The sequence below is a fragment of the Tachypleus tridentatus genome, chromosome 3, assembly GCF_004210375.1.
Source record: "Tachypleus tridentatus isolate NWPU-2018 chromosome 3, ASM421037v1, whole genome shotgun sequence".
Classification (NCBI taxonomy): domain Eukaryota; kingdom Metazoa; phylum Arthropoda; class Merostomata; order Xiphosura; family Limulidae; genus Tachypleus; species Tachypleus tridentatus.
The window spans coordinates 73651815-73673898 of NC_134827.1; the positions used below are offsets into that span (position 1 = coordinate 73651815).

At 33.0% G+C, this 22084-nt stretch overlaps 1 protein-coding gene across 2 annotated transcripts in view; it reads left to right on the forward strand.

Moving 5' to 3' along the window:
- Positions 1-7535: 7535 nt before the first annotated feature.
- LOC143247184 (RNA-binding protein NOB1-like) overlaps positions 7536-22084 on the forward strand; it is a 43904-nt gene continuing 29355 nt past the window's right edge. For both annotated transcript variants that reach the window (XM_076494831.1, XM_076494832.1), the window contains exons 1-2: positions 7536-7686; positions 17223-17355. In XM_076494831.1, coding sequence (XP_076350946.1) covers positions 7615-7686; positions 17223-17355 — 205 coding nt within the window. In that variant the 5' untranslated portion in view covers positions 7536-7614. The remainder of the gene's footprint in view (positions 7687-17222; positions 17356-22084) is intronic.

The window sequence follows — 22084 nt, forward strand, 5'->3', positions numbered from 1 at the left end:
GTTCTTGGCTTTCGAGGGTTCAAGTTAAAATTTGTGTAACAAATGTTGGGATATGTTTGCCTATAAAAAATTTCTAAATAAAACTGAAAAATTTAAATCTTACACATAAATCAAAGAATCTTTGTGTTGTATGCCACTATACAAGATTGTACCTGAGAAGTTAGGGCTTGAACACACTCACTGATTGGTTGTTTCAGAAAGGAAGGAGGTGTCACCAAAGATGATAACATCGTAATTTCACAAAGTATCACCAGAGGCGCTTTGCTTGGCCATTATCATGTATGTATTTTTGAAAATTTTTTGTGATAATTCGTAGTTGTTTGAATATCCCAAGGTTGAACAACTTCCAAAATCGACTCTATCATGATTGTTTGAGTTTAACAATTATCACTCCACTGTGAAGAAAATTTATATTATATCTAAATGGATGTATGAATAAACATTTTTGTATGTTGTATTCACAGTCTATTTTCATTTATTTATCACGACACTTAGAATTGAACCAAAAGTTGCTATGTGCATTAGAGATTTGTTTGTTTGTTTGTTTTGGAATTTCGCACAAAGCTACTCGAGGGCTATCTGTGCTAGCCGTCCCTAATTTAGTAGTGTAAGACTAGAGGGAAGGCAGCTAGTCATCACCACCCACCGCCAACTCTTGGGCTACTCTTTTACCAACGAATAGTGGGATTGACCGTCACATTATAACGCCCCCAAGGCTGGGAGGGCGAGCATGTTTAGCGCGACGCGGCCGCGAACCCGCGACCATCGGATTACGAGTCGCACGCCTTACGCGCTAGGCCATGCCGGGCCATGCATTAGAGAATTAAAGGAATAATTCGTGATGTTCTTTATTTTAATTAAAGTGCTAATATCCATACCAGCTGTCTTTATCGTCTTGATCATAAAGGAATAATTACTAGAGTTAAAACTGACTTTGTCCTGTGTATTTGTGAGTGTGCTTTAAATGTTTTAAAGGGTAGTGTTCCTATGACGAACATACAAAAACAGAAACTTAAATGATACAAGTCATTGCATTAATGAGAGAGTTGGTTGACAAGGAAACATCAGTTATAAATCCAAAGCTTATGAAAAGCCTGTACATAAAGTATTAAACTCTAAATAACGAGATGAATTAATTCATAGAAAATGAAAAATTACCAACAGATGGTAAAACAGAAATTAATATAATGACAGCACCAGACCTTACATTCACAAGCCATGAAGCCCATCAAAATTATAATGGAATCGCTGACTTAACGCAATTTAGAGATCGTAGACAGTGTTCCTCAGAAATATACAAAAGAAAACTGAAATTCTACTAAACTTGATACATTCCAATGGTGACCTAATGTGATGGAATTGACGTGGAGGATTAGCGATTAGTGAAAGATAGGTCCAGCTACTAACATAATCGACTTAATCAATGACGTCCCACGAAAACAAAATAATTTTAACCCTACAGCATGGAAAAAATTTGCAGAATGATTATCAGATATGAATATTCTCCAAGAAGTTATTAAAAATGCATATAAATGAAAGTATAGAAAACATGATACACTTGTTAAAAGACCTAAACGTACTGTATTTAAATTGAATCATTTTAAATAAAATATTATTGTATTAATCACTCATTTATGCCTTGACTGTTTTCAACCTTTTAAGCTTAGTAATATCTTTAGTCGTGTAAGAATTAATGTTGTGTGTTGTAAAGGTCAAATTATTGCTAGTGTTAGAGACAAAACTAATAAATATATCACTATGCTGAAACACCTTATCAGAGTCTGTAATTAGTCGTATCATTGTAACATTAAAGTGAGACCAATAGATGTTAATCATTTTAATCAGTCTGAGGTGTATAAAACATTTTACAAACTACTCACTAAAGTAAACCTTCACAAAGTAGGCAATCAAGTACGTGTTAGTAAAGTGAAACATAAATTTAAAAAATATTATATACCTTGATGGACAGATGAAATATTTACAATATACAGAATAGAGAGAAATCCATCAGTGTATAAACTGTAAGACTATTCCAGTGAAAAATTAAATGGAAAATTTTAGGAATTTGAACAACAAAGAATTATAAGGTATTCCAATATCATATATTCTGCAGAAGAACTATTTTGTAAAATAGAAAAAAATCCTAATAAATTTAATAGCTGGATTCCTCGAACAGCTTTGGATCACCTGCCATCATAAAATGATATGTTTAACTCTATTTCTCGTTATTCAACATAGTCCAGTTGTATGTAACGTTACCTAGCAACGATTTTATAAATTATTTTGCTAATAATACTTTGACAAACTATATCACTCATATTCCAAGATCTATCTACTTTAAAGGTTCGTGAAAAGTGGTCTTGGTCAAATTACAGTATCTACATAGCTAACATAACGTCCTTATCTACATAGCTAACATAACGTCCTTATCTACATAGCTAACATAACGTCCTTATCTACATAGCTAACATAACGTCCTTATCTACATAGCTAACATAACGTCCTTGACGGTACACAGCGGATATCTTGCTTTATAGGCTCTCTCTTTCATACAATAATAATCTGTATCAGACCAGGTCATTAAAAAGAACCTGGAGATGTAAGTGGAATCTTAAATCAAGTAGAAAATACAATTCCTAAACTCAAAAAAGAACTTATATTTATTTATAGTTTGTTCAACAGAAAAGCAAACACGAAGATAAATTGTTGTATCTATAACACTCGATTCTGTATTATTAGTTGTACTTCGATTAAGAAAAAATTATATGATAACAGAGCCAACTACAACTCCAAGTACTGTTAATATGCTTGGTAGATTTTATTCGCTCTATGTTTACCCAAATATTGAGGAACCTAGTAGTATTAGTGATATTTATGATAAGAATTGTTTAAGTTAAATGTCCTTTTTAGGACGACTTAATTATAAATAATTTATTTATTGTTAAGAAAAACCTTTAATAATCCAATTTGTAATTTAAAAGTAAGTTTTAATTATTGTATGATATACTTTATAGGATGATTGAAATTATTAGAACATGTAATTAATTAACAAATTAATAGTTTAAACCAAATAATTATAGTTATGTTTTGCTGATTTGATTGAGCTCTGTCATCATCCGTATTTTCCCTCTGTGAACCATTCAATCAGTGTGAGGAAGCATTCTTTGAACGGTGAAGATCTGCCTTAACTACTCACTTGGTAATAAAATAACACTATATCATTTGTCGTAATTAGTGAAATAACACAATTTTACTATTGTAGCTGTTGAACCAATTTCAATTAACCTACTGCAAGGCTTCCCGCAAGAAACCTGTGGACTTGTGCACTAATTTCCATAAGTAACTAACTTATTATCTCTTAGGGACAGATAAACTATATCCTGTGTTTCAATGTCTGGTTGTCCCTTTTTGTACTTTTATGCAGGTGGTATTAAAAACTCATTCTTTGAGTGTTGTCTCCTTTGTTTATTAGCAGCTGTTGATCCCTCAGAATTTTCAATGTTACTCAATGTGATGATCCAATAACACTGAGATGGTGCCGTTATTTGTTTATTTGTGACGGTAATGAATTCAGGTTTAATTGCTAACTGTTTTATTTTATTTTATTAAAAATACTTTAATAAAAATATTATCTTTGTATGGTAAAGAGTTATAATATTAACTGAAATATTGACAAATTTTGTAAAGATATACTTAATATGTTGAAAATTATAAGTATTTAATCTCAAAAGTTTTTAAATGAGTACAAAGATGGCACGTGGTCGGTCATATAAACCGAACTCGTGTTGAAAGGGTTAATTAAAAGAATGTTAAATGTGAAACATACGTCTGGTAATAAATACTCCAAAAGAAAAAGTGTCATTTTGCTATGAAACAACATGTATGTGTGTAAAAAAAAACCAAACGGAGAGAAATAATGAAACTGCACTAAATGATATAAACTTTCTATTCATAGACATACTCTTGAAAGTAGAAGTAGCTTCAGTGATCTTACATCGTGTTGAAACCCTGATTTCGTGAATACTATTATAGCATTTCAGTTTATCGAACACTAAGCAATGAGAGAGAAATAGGACTAAATAGAACCTGAGATCATCACATCTTGGCACCATAAGCCATGAAAATCGAAAACGGCCTGAAAAAGCAAGATATCACCACATCCTGGCGCCACAAGCCATGAAAAACAAAAACAACTTAAAAAAGCGAGCGAGATATCATTACATCTTGGCACCATAACCCAAGAAAATAGAAAACCACCTAAAACAGAAAGATATCATTACATGTTAGAGCCATAAACCATAAAAAAAGAAAATTACTTCAAAATCCAAGATATCATCACATCTTAGCGCCGTAAGCGATGAAAAAAATTAAAACCACCTGAGAGAGCAATATATTACAACATTTTGATGTCATAAACCATGAAAAAAGAAAATGAATTCATAAAACAAGCGATCATTGTATCTTGGCGCCTTAAGCCATGTAAAAAGAAAACTACCTGAGACAGCAGGAGATCATCATATCTTGGCGCATCAAGCCATGCAAAACAAAAATGACTTCATAAAGCAAGATATCATCACACCTTAGCGCCATAAGCCATGAAAACCAAAAAGAAAAAACCTAAGAGGACAAGAGATTGTAACATTTTGGTGCCACAGACCATGAAAAAAAGAAAATGACTTCAGGAAACAAGTGATCACCACATCTTGGCGCCTTAGACCATGAGCAAAAGAACATCAAATCTCAGCGCCATAAGCCATGAAAAAAATAAAACGATCTGAGAGAACAAGAAATCCTCACATCTTAACGCCATAAGCCAAGAATAAAAAGTCAACCTCAAAAAGCAAAATAACATCACATTTTGATGACATAAGCCATGAGAAATTAAAACGATCTGAAAAAGCAAGAGATAATCAAATCTTGGCTTCTTAAGCCATGATAAAAGAAAACGGCTTCTAAGCGCAAAAAATCATTCCCTCCTGGCGCCATAAGCAATGAAAAAGGAACCGATCTGAAAGAGCAAGAGATCATTACATTTGGGCGCTATAAAGCGTCAAAAAAGCAAACAACCTGAAAAAACAAGAGATAATCACATCTTGGCGTCATAAGCCATGAAACAAACGACCTGAAAGAGCAAGCGATTATAATATATTGGCGCTATTAGCCATGAAGAAAAGAAAAGACCGAAAAGAGCAAGATATCATCACATCTTGGCGCCATAGACCATAAAAAAAAATTACATGAAAGAGCAAAATATTATAACATCTCTGAGCTATAAGGTATAAAGAAACGATATGAAAGAGTAAAAGAACATCACATGTAGGCATAAGCCGTGACAAAAAAGCAGCAAGACAGAGCAAGAAATCAATGCACCTTGGCTCTGTAAATCATCTAAACGAAAACCACTTGAAAGTGCAATAAGTTATCACATTTTGGTGCTGTAAGTCTTGAAAAAATAAAACGGCCTAAAAGAGCAAGAGATCATCATATCTTGACGCTACAAGCCCTGAATAAAAAAAAAACCTTAAAAAGCAAAAGAACATCACATTTTGATACCATAAGCCATGATAAATGGTACAACCGGATAGAGAAAGACATCAATACATCTTGGCACCAAAATTCATGAAGAAAGAAAACGATCTGAGAGAGCAGAGATCATCATATCTTGACTATATAAGCCATCAAAATTTAATCACAACCAAAGCACTTGAAAGCAACCTATTTCAAAAGCCAATCGCTGTTAAAAATAAAGCTGTCTTAGTTTATGTTTATATCACTCGTTCTTACCATTCTTATCATTAAGTATAAAAAAGATGTTACTTCAACAATATCAAGTTTTTAACAATCTTAAATAAGCACTTCATTCAGGTTCGTTCTTCTTTTTTTCAAGAAAAACAGTTTCGTAGACCTTAACCTGTCCTCGTATGAAAACATTTCCATCTAAAGTATCATTCTACTAACCCTCCTCTATACCTTTTCTAACGATGCAATGTTCTTTCTAAAGTAAGAATCCCAAAAATGAATAGATTACTCAAATGGGTTCTATTCAATGAATAATACAATTATCTTGTAGTCTGTTTAAACTTTTATGCAATACTTATGGAGATGCAACCTAAAATCATATTTGCTTTTGACTGGCTTAAGAGACAAATTAACTAAAACACCAAGATCCTTTTCTTCCATAACACTTTTAAGGTTATTTCATAAAAGTATGTTCATAATTCAAATTAAAATATTCTACATGCATTACCATCCATTCATTATAAGTAAAAGCTATCTATCGTTTATTTGTTCAACTCGTCAAATAATACAAAGCATCTTGTAAAGTCGAGGCAGTATCCTCACATCTAATAATGTCCAAAATCTTATCACAACATCAGAAATTTAAAATAATTGATTTACCATTCCTTCATCTGTACTATTGGTACATATGAGTATATCAAGAAGAGCAAAGACCCTAACACTCACTAATTCCTGAAGCTCTCCACTTATAATTTTAATCCAGTTTGACTGAACTACAATTACAAAAGACTCTGCTTTCTTCCATTAAGCCAATTTTCTATCCAATAAGCCGTCCTATCCCCCCACACTTATGGATATATGTTCATGTGACACCTTGCTTTCTAAAACTACAGATACACTAAATATTCTGTAACCTCTTCAAATAATTTTAAAAAATAGTAAGATAAGCCTGGTAAAACATGCTCATTATGCAACAAAATTTTGAAATTTGTTAAATGACTCTGCAAAACGTTGTTTATCAGACCTTCAGACACTTTCCTCGCCACTGTAATTATTGGGACGTCCAGTGGTAAGCTTGTGGATTCACAACACTAAAATCCGGGTTTCGATTCCCTGATGTGAACAGAGGAAATAGCCCAAAGTTGTTTTGCTCAAACAAAATACTGAGACAATTTTTATTACCTCCATTTCTTGAAAGGTTGTACATTTGTTGACTAAAAAATATTTGTAATAACTTGTTCTTAGATCACTAGTTGCATTGTCCTAGGTGACGTAAATAGTATTAAATAGAAGCATGTTAGTCCAACAAGACTGTTTTGTTCAATAAACTAAATTTTTGATGAAACTGTAGAATAGACGGCGGCAACTGCCTGTTGTGGAGACACAATTACAGAGGACAACGTGTCGAAAATCTTCCGCTTATCAAAAGGCCGTCCTCTACCGCCTTTTGAAACGTCGTCCTCTACACCTGTGTCTCCACAACAGGCAGTTATCATCCATTCTACAAAGTTTCATCATGAATACTTTGCCTAAACAATCTATCAAAGAAACTAAACTTCTGTTTTTTTAATCGAACACTGAAAGCTGTCCTTTATTGTCTAAATATTTAGCAAGCCTTCACTTAAGCTCTCCTAAATTATTTCTTACAAAAAAAAAAGTAAAATATTTTTCAAATGCGTAGTACTGACTTAAACATTTTACCTATTGTAATTGTCTAAATAACGCTTTTTAACATTGGAATAACTTAAATCTTAAATAAAAGTGTAATTAACGTTAATATTTCCACTAACTTGCCGTAAGGGTGCATTGCAAATCTGAATTCGTAAAGTGAGAATTAGTTTCGACGAACATCGGACTTGCATCTAAAGAAAGATTATGGAAATTAGGAAAAAAGTACCTCATTTAGTTGTTGATTCCGGTCCTTTTATTAAGAATGCTTCTTTGCATGTAAGTTTAACTGAGAGAAAAGTATGAAGATTATTTTTAGTTTTTGTAAATTTATATTACGTATGCTATAGAGATAAATGTAACGATCGTAAGTAACGTGGTGGTGATGTAGGCCTTGCAGTGGAACATTGCAGTAGTATGCTACAAGATGCATGAAAAATTGGAAATTTAAAAATCTGAAAATATGGGTGGTAAAAAGTAAGGTCAAAGGGATGGAGGTAATGTAAACGTTATTTAATCAAGTTACAGGCCTATATTTAGGCTCCATGCTGTTGTCTAGAATTACATTTTTTTGGAGTCAAAATACTAATAATATAGTAATATTACTTACAAGTAAGGATTCGTAGTTTGATTAAATATTGTATATAGTATCTCCAGCCTTGTTTACGAACTTACATACTTTTCTATTGACAGGGTTTTTAAATCCATTTTTTACTTGTCAGCTTTTTTTGATATACATCTGAGCAGATGATCCTATAATATGGTAGCCAACTTTATACATTATAATGATATTATTCATAAGGCAATTGCCATTGTTGCTGACAGAAAAGGGCTCTAAAATTCACTAACCTTCTCTTTCAATCCATTGGTGACAGTCTCTGCTACAGAAAAGCTGGTGACACTGACATCAGTAGTTCAAAAGATTTGTCACAAAATGGACAATATCAGTAATGATGAGAAAATTGATACTAGCAGCAAATAATATCAACAGGTATGCATTGGGACAGCCTTTTTTTTTGGTAATTTTAAAACTAATGTAAAGTACCTGAAAAAAAAAAGAGGATCTTTTTTGTTTCACATCTTTAACAGCCAGAGTGACAAAAACTATAATATATAATCACAAAAGTGAACATAAAAAGAATTTAAAATAGTTAACCAATTCATCACAGTTTGAACATGTAGCAGTGTGTGTGTGTGTTGTGTACACTATGGTTATAGATGCGTGTACTAATTGATACTGTGCAGCTATAATAAATGTAGGCCATTTTATTATGAAAGGAATGTTTGTGCAATGGTGTATTACTACATCTCCAAAGCACTGATTTTCTTTTGATATGCATGCAACTATTATTGCAAAGTAGTTAGGACTGATATTTCCCAGCCTTTATTTTAAAATTTCTGTTCTTGATGTCAGTAATGTTACTGTGAATTAAAATTTTCTATCTTAATAGTTTCAAAAGCCAATTTATATTAATAAGCTTAGTTCATGATGATTTACTGTAGCTATTGACTATTTGATAACATTAGTTCCAAATGGAATACGTTAAGCTTCAGCTGTATATTGTTACGAAGATTTGTTTGAGAATATAATGGCCATTTATGTCATCTGTGCAACCAAAAACTCTTTGTATAATGCAAAATAATGGGTAAATATATGCCTAAACTAAGAGACACTTCCCACAAATGTGGATAATATTTTACTAGATAAAAGCAGTCTTTTCAAATAAAACATGTTTAAAATGTCTCTTAAATAAACCTTCATGTTTTTAAAGTAATAATTCTGTGAACATGCATAATAAAATTTAATGTTGTGTTTTGATTTTTTTAAATTTCATATAATGTAAGGACTGGCTTCCTAAAGACACATTGTATAGTATATAAAGTAATGAGTAGTAATATGTTAGTCAATAAATGCCACCTGTTAGTGGCTGGTAATTTATATTTAAGCTTTTTAAAGGAACACCAAATATTTGTAAGAAAGATAACTTCAAGGAGTTATAATATTATCATTTATAGTATAATTATGATGTTTTAGTTTACATGAAATAAAGAAGAAACAATTAAACTTTTCAGTACTCCTACAATCTTGGTAACATCTTATTTAACCCTTTACTACGGGCCCAGTATAACATACACAAGTTCGTCTGCACATTTGTACTTTTGATACTGCATATGTATTTTCACAAAATTTGGTAGAGTTTTAGTAAAGGTAACAAAAAATTGGAATTTTTAATGAAATATTTTTACTGAGGATCTGTTTGAAAATATTGAATCTGATTCACTACTTGTCCAATTGCAAAGTAATTTTATGTTATGGTTTAAAACCTGTTCATCCCAAAAATATCAAATTATTTGGATAACTTCTAAAACTTCCTGAATACATTTCAAATGTTCATTTTCAATAAAGCTTTATAGATTCTTATTTTTTATATTTTATGGGGGTCTGTCACTTGACCAACCTTTCAACATCATAAAGGAAATAGGAAATTGTTTTTTCATACTGGAATGAGACTACATATTACAACACAAAAATACAAATGTTTAGTCTAAATATCTTATGTCTCATGATACTATATATGAACATATATATTTCTTTTTATATTGACCTTTCAGACATGTTTACCTAACATGACGTAACTTGAAATAACACTGTGTGCATGTACTCACGTCACCTATCCAGTAATATAAAACTGACCATTAGTCTAACCTGTCTTCACTGTTTTAGTGGAATAATATTATGTAATATATAGTCAAATTACAGTTATTATATATTATATATAGATTATTAATATTTAGAAATAAATTATTAAACTTATTTTTCTTGAAATATAGAACAATAAATCAAGAATTAAAGCAAACAATTCTCTTCTCACTGCAGCCTTTGTACTCCGTTGCTTCTGTATGTAGATTGCTAAGCCTTTTAAAATTTTGCATGTGGAGGATATCAAACAAAATTTTTTGTAGGCTTTATACATACAGTTGAATAACTAAAAAATCATATATTTATAACTATAGTGATATCATAGAATTCCACTATAATCTATTAAGCTTAGTAACTAAGATATATTAAGATTTTACAAAATATGAAACTTTAAGCAGACTAAAGATACGACCTACCTCCTTGAAATCTTAGATCAAAAGAACATGGTAGCTTTTTCACAGATTAAAGTGTCCGAGAAAAACCACTCTTTGGACATTCTGAGCTGTTGATTAGTTATTTGTGTCATATATTGAAGTAAATGTATATAAGAGACCATTTTTGAAAATGGAAGGTGAACTTTGATTCAGTACATAAACCACATGTGAACAAAATATGAGATTCTTATTTTATACTCTAGCTTGATAAAATTAGTAATTTGGCTTTATAATTTGTACAAAACTATAAATTTAGTATTTTGGCATCACAAACATTTAATTTTAAGAAGTGCTGTATTCAACATACCACATGACACTAAAATCTGTATTTAGATGTTCTTTTAACATATACTTTTAAATTAAGAAATTAACTCATAATATTAAAGATTGTGTTACAATCTACAGTTTCATTCCAAACTTATTGACATAATTTCATAAAAAAGTAGTTCAATAAAATTTTGAATGCAAGTCAACAAATGTGATGACATCCTTTGACACATGATCCATTGTGAAAGGGTTAATAATCTACAAAAGGTTTGGATGTGATATAAAAAAGTTTGTTATGTAGTGGGAAAAGTATAAATAATAGTAATTACAAATTTGCTGTTTTGAGCACATACTCTTTGTAAGTCTAACAGGCAAGCATATTTTGTGTATTTTTGTATATAACCTTAGCACTCAGAAGTAGAGGTTTTTAAAATGTTTGAACTGACTCTGCTGTTAAAGATGCTTTTTGCATAAAATTTCTTAAGAGTTTTGTGAAATATTTTGCAGACCCTATTATGAACCATTTCTGTGGTTCATGTTTACTTATTAGCACTGCAGTACTTGTTGCAGCAAGAACCAAATAAAGTTCTTGAAACTGTTGTGTAAACAAATAATAATAGGCACTCTAAGTTATTCATGTCATATCATACAGTATTGAATGAACAAGACAACAGAATTTACAAGCATTGAATTTCAAATGATTTTTAAAACTGTGTACATTTAGTGTTTTACTTAGTGATATCAGTAATGTTAGAATTGAACAAAGTAATAGGTAGCAATAAGTAGGTAAACAGTAATTTTGAAGCACATGAAAAAAATTGAACTGTATAGAAATTATGAATATCACTTGATATATTACGTATATATTACAGATGTACTTCTCTGCAGAATCCCTGAAAATGCTCTTAAGAATAAATAAAATAAAATTAAGAGTAATATTTTATTTCTTGCTCTTGAAGTTCCCTTTGAATGTTCTCAACATGTTTTGTAGACATTGTATCTGATGCTGGTGTTTGGGTTTTGTGCTCACGAAACACTGGCATTGCTGTAGTGTCCTTGTTTGACATTGTAGTGCTTCCCCTGATTGGGCTTCATGGTGGGTGGGGTCAGTGGGCACTGAAATATTCCTTTTTTCTTATAATGGATCCTCCAGATAAAAACTTAAAATAGTGAAACAACAGTCTATGGGTAAACATCTATGTCTAGAAGATTCTGAGCAGCAATCTTCAACATCTGTTGTACCTCATTTTCTTATCCTACATTCTCTTTCAAATCTTTAGGGCATGTGTCTCCCTTTTTCATTCAGAAGGGACTAGAGGGGCTTGCTGGCTCTCCAAAGTCAGTAAAGAAGCTTCAACCTGGTGACATATTGGAAGAATATCCACATCTCTTGTCTTCAAAGGTAATTGGGGATATACCTATTGAGGTTACACCTCATGCAACTTTGAATTAATCACGACGAGTTATTGTTGAGAGGGATTTGATGAACATCCCCGAGTCAGAGGTTCTGGCTGGTTTCTGCAGTGGGGCGTATCTCCACTCGCAAAGATGGAATTACGATGCTGATCAATATCCTCATTCTAACATTTACCATTACCACATCCACCTGCCACCCTCAAGGCAAGTTATCTTAATAACAAGGTACAATCATACATTCCAAACCCTCTCCGAAGTTTCCAGTGTCAGTGGTTCGGTCACTCGAAGATGTCATGTCTTGGTTCCCTGACATGTGCTCGTTGTGGTGGCAAGGACTATGATGCCTATGAGTGTGAAACGGACCCTCGTTGCATCAATTGCAATGGCTCTTACCCATCCTCCTTTTGTTCTTGCCCTAAATGGTTGGAAGAAAAAGAGGTGGAACGTTTGAAAATGATTCATAACATTACTTATCCTGAGGCATGAAAGTTGCTGTCCACCACTTCATCTCGGACATATGCTGCTGCATTTCATTCCACAACTACACTGGGAGTACAAACAGGTTTCTCTGGAACTCCTAAAGAATCATCCTCAAAACAAATGAAAATTCTTTTGACCTCCATGGTTAAAAAGGTTGATGAATCAACTTCAACACCCATCTCTATTCCTTATATACATTCCAACAAATCCCAAAATCCACTTCCTTTGGTTCCAGGTACAGGTAATTTCTCGGATACATTTTCCTCTTCCACCCCAAGATGCAAAATGATCATTTGTTCCTGTTCTCAGTCACTGAATTCCCTTCCAACAGCAGACAACTGCCAAATCGACCCAGGGCAGGATCCGTGGAGGTCAATAGACCTCCTTCAAATAAGGACAGTAAGGAAAAAAAGATGTGGCCATAAACAGAAGGGTTCTCCACCCAATTCACCTACATGTAAATAAAAATGGCCACCTTGATGTAATGGAACTGTCATGGTTTACATTGTAATCTAGATGACATCAAAACACTGCTTGCTTCCTACAATCCTGTATGTCTTTCCTAACAGGAAACATTTCTGAAATCTGCCAATACAGTCACCTTTCAGCAGTTTTCTTTGTACAGAAATGACATGCTGTGTGATGGATGAGTGCATGGAGGGGTGACACTGTTGGTTGATCAGCATGTGCCCATCCTGTCTTTGCTACTCAACACACCCTTGGAAACTGTAGGCATCTGTGTTTCCTTAGGTCGTACTATCACTGTTTTCTCTATCTGTCACCTGGATAAATCCATTATCAATCAGACCTTGATGCTCTCATTGAACAGTTGCCATCTCCCTTTTTAATGCTGGGGAACTTTAATGGACATCTTTCCCTCTGGGGAAGTGCTGATACTGATAGGAGGGGTTGAGAATAATCCATGATGAAGTGATAATTTTCCTATAATTTTAAGAGAGACTGATCGTGGTCAGTGCCACCTGACTTGCATGTTCCGATGGAAGCTGGATCATGCAAACTGTCTGCTTATCACTGCTCTCACAGAACTTGGTCTTGCCATTATCTGTAAGCCATCAGTAGATGACTGTGTGGCAGCAGTAACTGACTGTATTATACAAGCAGCTGTTCAATGTATTTCTCAAACCTTGACATGTTTTCTATGATATCCTCGTCCGTGGTAGAATCCTGCCTGCCACATAGCATGGAAGGCTCAAAAATGGGCATGGAATACTTTCCACAGATATCCCACACTCTTGAACTGCATCGCTTTCTAGCAGGCTCATGCACATGCTTGGTGAGTAAGACATCAAAGCCAGAAGGAATCTTGGATTAAGTTCACAACCAGTATATCTTTTACCATCAGTTTCAGAGTCATATGGAACAAGATTTGAAAGGTCAGTGGGCAGTATAATTCTGTTCCCCCATGGATCTTGCTCTCTGATGGCCAGGAAGTAGCTGATACCTGGAGCATTGCCAGTTCTCTAGGTGAAAGCTTTTGCTGGATATTTAGCACTTCTGCTTCTTCCAATACCTTCTTAGTCATCAAGACTCTGGCAGAGCAATCACCTCTTTCCTTTGAGTTGATTGTCTCTGTGACTATAATCGTCCCTTTACACTGGTGGAACTCAGACTGGCCCTTTGTTGGTCTGGCAGTACATCAGTTGGACCTGATGATATACACTATGAAATGCTGTGCCATCTGTCTCCTGCTTCTCTTGCTATTCTTCTGATTGTTTTTAACTGGACATGGCAGGAGAATGATTTTCCTGATGCTGGCCACCAGGCTATTGACCTACCTTTCTCTGAACTTGGGAAGGATCCCAAGATTCCTTCAAACTACCATCCACTTGCTTTGACAAGCTGTCTCTGTAAGACCTCAGAGAGAATGGTTAATGCTCATCTTGTTTGGTTCCTCAAATCAAACAACCTCCTCTCATTCATCAGTAAGCCATACTTTTTAAGAACAGATGATCTGTCATTGCTCCTTTTGGCCTTCGTATCCAGTTGCAATTGGATGAATTGGGTCTGTCCTTGAATAACATTACTGTATCCACTGGTCAGCCCAACCCACCATGGCTTCTTACAGTCCCCAAATGTAACCTATCTTTAAGTCATTTGAGAAAAGCAGACACTCCCAATTGGAAATACTGTCTGCTATATGCTGAACATCGTTTGAACCATTCTTCCATTTCTATTTATACAGATGACTTAAACTCAGGTGACTGTGTGAGCTCTGCCATGGTTTGTTGTGGTTCGGTGGTTGCGTGCAGAATCCCCTCTGCAGCTTCTGTGTTCACTGCTGAACTGTATGCCATTTCTCTTGTCCTGGATTACATAGAAGCTAAAAAGTACTGCTAGATCTATCTGCTCTGGCACTATCACTGCTGTGCCTATTCCATACATGGACTATGGACCTGTATTCAAAGCTCTGCTCCATGCCAGTTGGCAATCGACTTGGAGTGAGTAATGTGAAAACAAGCTTTTCCAAATAAAACCCTATATTGGATTTTGGCCGTCTTGCTTCCATAAGGATCAGAAAAAAAGTTGTTTTAACTATACTATGCATTGGTCACAGTTTTTTAACTCAATTTTCTTTGATCTAGGACTGATGCACCAATGTGTTGTCTGTGTAACATTAAGGTCACAATAAGCCACATTTTACTGTCTTGTCATTGTTATGACTCTCAACTATGGCACCATTTTAAACCTGTTTTATCCCAAGGTTTATCCATAATGTTAGACAGTGTTATTGGTGATGGTGACACTATCCACCTTGGAAATGTTTAGTTTTTTTAAAGGCCATTAATCTTTTTAATGCTATTTAAGTTGTTTAATTTATACATTAGACCTTGTAACATGATTTCCATTTAAGAATCAAAGTACATCTAGTTCCATTTGAAGTTAGAAAATGGTTATAACATCAAATAACTTGAAACCAGGACTGGGAAGGCCAATTTCAGTTAACTAACACTGATTTTTGAATTTACCCATTAATCATCCTTGTGAGTTAGTAATTACAGTTATGCTACAGAAAGTCCTTTACAACTTGTATTACTATAGTTTTTCTCTTATCACTGTAGACTTGATATAAAAATTGGATTTAATGCTTTTTTTTAATTCAAAAATTAAACTTTGTTTTGTTTTACCTCAGTTTTCTTTTAATAATTTATTTTTTTACTGGGTGTTTGGCTGAGGGGACCTCCCAGGGAAGGTTCTGTTCTGTCTGGTTACCTTCTCTGGCATCTAAACATCCACCCACGTGTTTGCCGCGCGTGGTGACGCGTGAAGGGGAGGAGAGGACATTCAATTTGACATTGGACAATGGCCATAACATTAAATAACTCGACACCAGGAATGGAAAGGCCAACTTCAGGTGACTAACGCTACTGTTTGAACTACTCGTTAGTCGTCCTGGCGAGTTGTTATTACACTTTTGCTGCATATTATTTCACACTTTTACTACTATACCTTTTAGTACTGGCCATATTGACTCATAACCCAGAACCAGGACTGGAAAGGCCAACTTCAGATGATTGACTGTGGTTCTTGAACTTACCTGTTAGTCTTCCTGGAGGGTTATGATCATTACCATTTTGCTAGAGTAAATACTTTACAACTTTGTAGACTAGATGTCACCATTGGTTTTTATGCCATTTTCTGTTTTAATTGCTGTTTTGTTTTTACCTTCATTTACTTTTACAAATTTTACTCCATTTACTTGACTTTTATCTTTTTACTGGACATTTGGCTATTCATTATTGCGAATTTGTTATGTCTTTTAAAACTTTTATTTTTTTACATTTTGATAATGGCTGCTATGACACATAACCCGGAACCAGGACTGGAAAGGCCAACTTCAGGTGACTGACGGTGGTTCTTGAACTTATCTGTTAGTCTTCCTGGCGGGTTATGATCATTACCTTTTTGCTAGAGTAAATATTTTACAACTTCTTATACTCCGCTTTCTCTCTTAACATTGTAGACTAGGTGTCAACATTGGTTTTATACTTTTTTGTTTTACCTTCATTTCCATTTATGTCTTTTACTACATTTACTTTATTTTTACATTTTTAACGGATGTTTGGTGCAGATAGCCTCGCTGCTTTGTGCCATAAAACACTAAATCAATCAATCAATCAAAAAACTGGGTGTTTGGCACAGAGAGCCTAGTTGCTTTGCACCATAAAACAGCAAACCAGCCAGCCAACCATAACACTACTAGTTCATAGTGAAATTTAATAGCTAGTAATAAATATGATCAAAATATAACTAACAACTTCATAAATATATTGATGGTTTATGAACAAAAGTGCTGTTACTGTTGATTCGTGTGTGTGTGGGTGTAAAATAGAGCAAGTTTTGTGTTACTCTGTGGTGAGTGTCTTAAGTATATTAAAGGTGTAAGTACATGATAGATATACGAGAAACTTTCCAACAATATTTCACTGTGTATTTAAGGTGCATTTTTATACAACAGAAATCTGAAAGTATTTTTAGCTGTCTTTATCTCTTCACAGGAATTTGGTGAAAAACTGTACACATTACCTGAAGTACTTGGAGAAATAAAAGATAAACACACAAAAGAGAGACTTCAGTCTTTACCAGTTGAACTTTGTTTCAGAGAACCACCATCAGAGCTCATCAAACTTGGTAATGAATCAATCAGCGTTAACCAATAAACTTTGTTTTCACAAACTTGTTAAATCTTTATTTTTTTATGAATAAGTGATTGATTCTAGATTATGTTCACTATCAAAAACTTCAATGCATGTTACATAAACTAAAACTGTTGATCATTAGACACATTTCACCTAGTCACTTCCTTGTATTTTGCTGTGTTTTAACAAACTTTATGTTCCTACATTGTTTAACTCTATGCAGACCTGATTAAATTGACTAACCACATGAACACTTTGTACTTGAAGTTGTTGCAGTTTCGATACTACATGTGATGGATATAGCGCGTGCATCTTCACAAAATTGGCAAAGTTTCAATAAACATTAGAAGTCTTTTACAAACAAATAAATCAAGATTTTTTTAGTGAAGTATTTTTAATAAACTAGAAAAATATTTGTCTGTGAATATATTTAGTCTCTCATTTTTTTTTGGACTTGTCTAAATACAAAGTGGCTTTTGTGTAAAAATTGAAAATACTTTTTTTCATATCAAAACTTCCTAAATATGTTTTTTTTAGTAGCACTTCATCTGTTATTTCCACTACCCTAACTCCATACAAGGTTGGTTAAATTGCCAAAAAAAAGTGAAAATAAATCTAAAGTACTTTTTTTTTCCCTTCCTAAAATGATTTTGTATTGTAACATGAAATTACATTTGTTTGTCATAAATAGCTTTAAACTTTATTATTTTATTGCCATTTGAACTGTATCTAGCTACTATTCATTATAAGTTGTAAATCATTTGGAAAACGGGGATTTGTATTACACTATCAAACTACATTACCCCAAGTTGCTCTGATCCACTTACATATGTGCCTTATAAGAACTTATTACTTATTTTACATAATGTTACCTTAACTAACTTAGAGATTCTTATTTCTGTATTTTAGTTGCTTGTATAATAATAAAAGTACATGTGTAAAACATGAAATAAATTACCTAGACCTTTTGCTCTTGATTTGATAGCCTATTATTTAACACTAATTGTTTTTATACTAATGGTAATAGTGCATTAAACAACAATAATAATTTGAAAAAGTGTATAGCGTCCCATGACTGTCATTGTTTCTGGCTTTCTAGCTGTGCAACAACTTAATCTAAACTTTGTTTCCATGGGAACAAAGCTTGATTTAAAAAAAAAAAAAAAAAACTGGCAATATTCTGAACAGAAAACAGCATGATATAATATGCCATTTCATTGATGAAAACCTTCACTTTCTATTGGCTATAAATAATAGTGTTAAATGTAAAACTTGAATTCTGTAAAAAAAGAGGATGTATCAGATGGATAGGGTAAGAAGAGTCTGATTTTCTTAAACGATTCATATGTGGACATTATTGGTCGTAATGGACAATCTGGTTTATGAGGTTTGGGGATGTCGTATATTTGTGGTGTGCGTGAATCGGTTTTGCATAGGTAGAAATAAAGTTTTGTGAAATTCTGTTGGCTTTTTTCATTTTAGTAGTATTTTGTTTAGTTGCATTTCGTGTGTCTTTGTTAAATTTGTGTATTGGTTTAAATTTGTTAGTGTCTGATAGGATGTTCTTCATTTTTTGGATGTATTCATTTGTGTTTGTTATGACTATAGTGAAAACAAGACAAAAACATAAAAATTCTAAAAGCAGATAAAGGAAACTCTATAGTCTGTTTGTCTGTTTGTTAGCTCTATAACCAAAAACATTGAAGATTAAGAAAATAATGCATCTGAACAATGATATTATAGTGAGTACATTGTTAAATTTTGTAATTATCAGCAGGGTGATGAATAAATTAGAGAAGGGATGCCTAGAGAAAAAAAAATATTTCTCACACTAAGAAAGATTCTGGATTTTTTTAAGTATTGCTTTAAAAAATCAAGAACTTAAAACTTGTATACTATTAAGGTATGGATTATTAGTAATAATTTTATGCCATACTAATTGATATAAACATATACTGTTGAGAAATAGTTAATCTCTTGTTAAATTGTTTTTTATTTCACTGTGTTGAGGACTAGTTGGTCTTTCAAGTTCCACCTCATTCTTTGTTAATGTTTTTATATATCACAGTATTTTGTCTTGTGTGTATGTAAGGTTGTATATTAAGGACCTGCTAGCCAGTAATAAACTTGTACCCAATTTTTTGATTCTACTGTATTTTTAGATGATTCTGAATGTTTCAAAAGATACAATTCTAATTGATTTTGAAAATAAATCATTTTCAAAACAAAACTTGTGATTTGATGAGTTGTATAGATCAGGATTATTTATTGAATACTTAAATTTTGAATATTGTTTTTAAGTGATCTTTAAAATATTACTTTGTTCTTAAATTTTAAACTCTGGTGTTATAATACTATTTTTTAATGGAAATGGTACAGTCTTACACTTCGTCTATTTGTGTTGTGGAAATGTTTAAGCTGTGAATAAATTACTGGAATGTAATTTTATTTTAATAAGAATGTTAAGTGTCTTTGAAGGTTGAATTTTATAAAACAATATCCTTACCTCTATGCACATCAGTTATTCCTTACATGTGTCTTCTGCATCTATTTTGGAAATGTACTAGCCTTGAGCCATCTCCTAACTAAAATATATTTCAATGAGAATTATTTTAATAACAGTGAATTCTCAAGTGATAGTGACTACAACCTTCTCCTGAAGTTCTAATAGGGTTGATAATACCTCCCCCTCAATTGTATGTGAACACTGGAGACTGTTTGGCTCCAGAGAACATTACTGCTGTTGTTCAGTGTGTCATGGGTTTTCTAATACTTTAATCTCCCTGTCACTACATTCTTTGTGTATTTCCCTCTTTCTGAGTCTGAATTGACCTTGAGGAAAGATATTTTAATTGGTTTTTCCACCTCCTAGGTTTTCTTTTGTAAAATACATCAGCTAGCTTGGCTGAATTTTTAACATCTTTTGTCACATAGTTAACAATTGTGACAGTAAAAAGACCTTGTCTGCTTTTTTGCATGTTACTATCTGGCATCCTTAGATGTAATATCCCTCTTTACAGAAGTTCCAACCTCTGAAGCCTGCAAGATAGCCTTAGAACTCTATATCCGAAACCATAACCCATCTATAGACATTCCCAGCAACCAATTAGCAACCCTCATAGAATTCACCACAATAAAGACAAACTTCATGTTCAACACCACAACTATATAAAAACAAATGGCCTAAGCATGGGCAACCCAGTATCACCAGTTCTAGCCAATATTTTTATGACACAAGTTGAAACACAAGCAATTAACACAGCATTACATCCACCACTATTCTGGTACAGATATGTAGATGACATGATTGTGAAATTCACATCTACAGAACACACACTTAATTTTTTTCAATCACATTTACACTGTTCATCCCAACATCAACTTACATGTTAACAAGAAGAAAGCAATCAAATATCATTTCTTAACCTCAAAATTACAAGAACCGATACACAATTTAAAACAGAAATCCACTGAAAAATCACCCATACTGGACTATACATTCCTTGGGACTCAGCACATGAAACAAAACAAAAACTCAACATACTAAGAAACCAAATAAACACAAACATAAAACTATGCTCACCAGATAAAATTAACAATGAATTAGACAAAATAAAACAATACTTCATCATCAATAAGTTTCCTCCACAAACTGTAGAAAACATTATACACACACACCAAGACAGAAAGCAGAATCAACCAACATAAGTAAATATATCTCACGAATCAAAAATTCATGAAACCATATACTGCAGCATACCATATATTCCAGACATCTGCAGGAAAATAACCAACATTTGGCAAAAACTAGTAACAAAATATGACATTACAGTTAATACCAAATTTATCCAAAAACCAGGCACAAAACTGAGGTATATACTATGTAAAAACTACACTGACAAACACCACACCAACATTATTTATAAAATACAATGTGATAACTGCCACGACTTCCATATTGGAGAAACAAGTAGAAAAATGGAAACCAGATTCAAAGAACATAAGTCACCTTCACACGTTTTCGAACACTGCAAGTGAAATAAACACAACATAACCATAGAAAACACTCAAATACTAAATAAAGAAACAAACATATACAAACACAAAATTAAAGAAGCCTTACTTATACAACACAAGCCCAAAATAAACCAATACAAACAAACACCTTTATACCTATATAAAAAATAATATAAATAATAATAATATAAAATTATATATTCAAACATCTAAGCACTCCCTTTACGTTCTGACACTCAGTTACACAACTCCTTCCAAACATGTGGTCAGCTTCCAGTCAGTTACCTCTTTCTTTCTTTGTGAACCTGACGATGATCGAAGAAGGTCGAAACATTGTTCTCTCCTCTACGTAAAATATTTTGTCAACCCAAATGAGCCGTTTTTACGTATATAAATAAATAACTACTTAGTGTACAAGTACCATTAGTGTAAAAATGTAAGAAGGGTTAAATGTTATCAATAGTCAATAGCAAAACAAAACAAAAAGTACTTAATTTCTTGTTTATTGTTATAAAAGTAACTAAAATATAAAAATTATTTTTTTTAGGTTAAAGTTAGGTTAGATAAAGTAAAGAGTAATAACATTTTTGTGAGGTATGCTTGCAAGCAGCTCATTAGTAGTCCTTACATATGTAATTCAGTAGGATAACATGAGCACCATGTTTGCCAATTGATTTACAAATTTTGTAGCAGGAATGGTAACT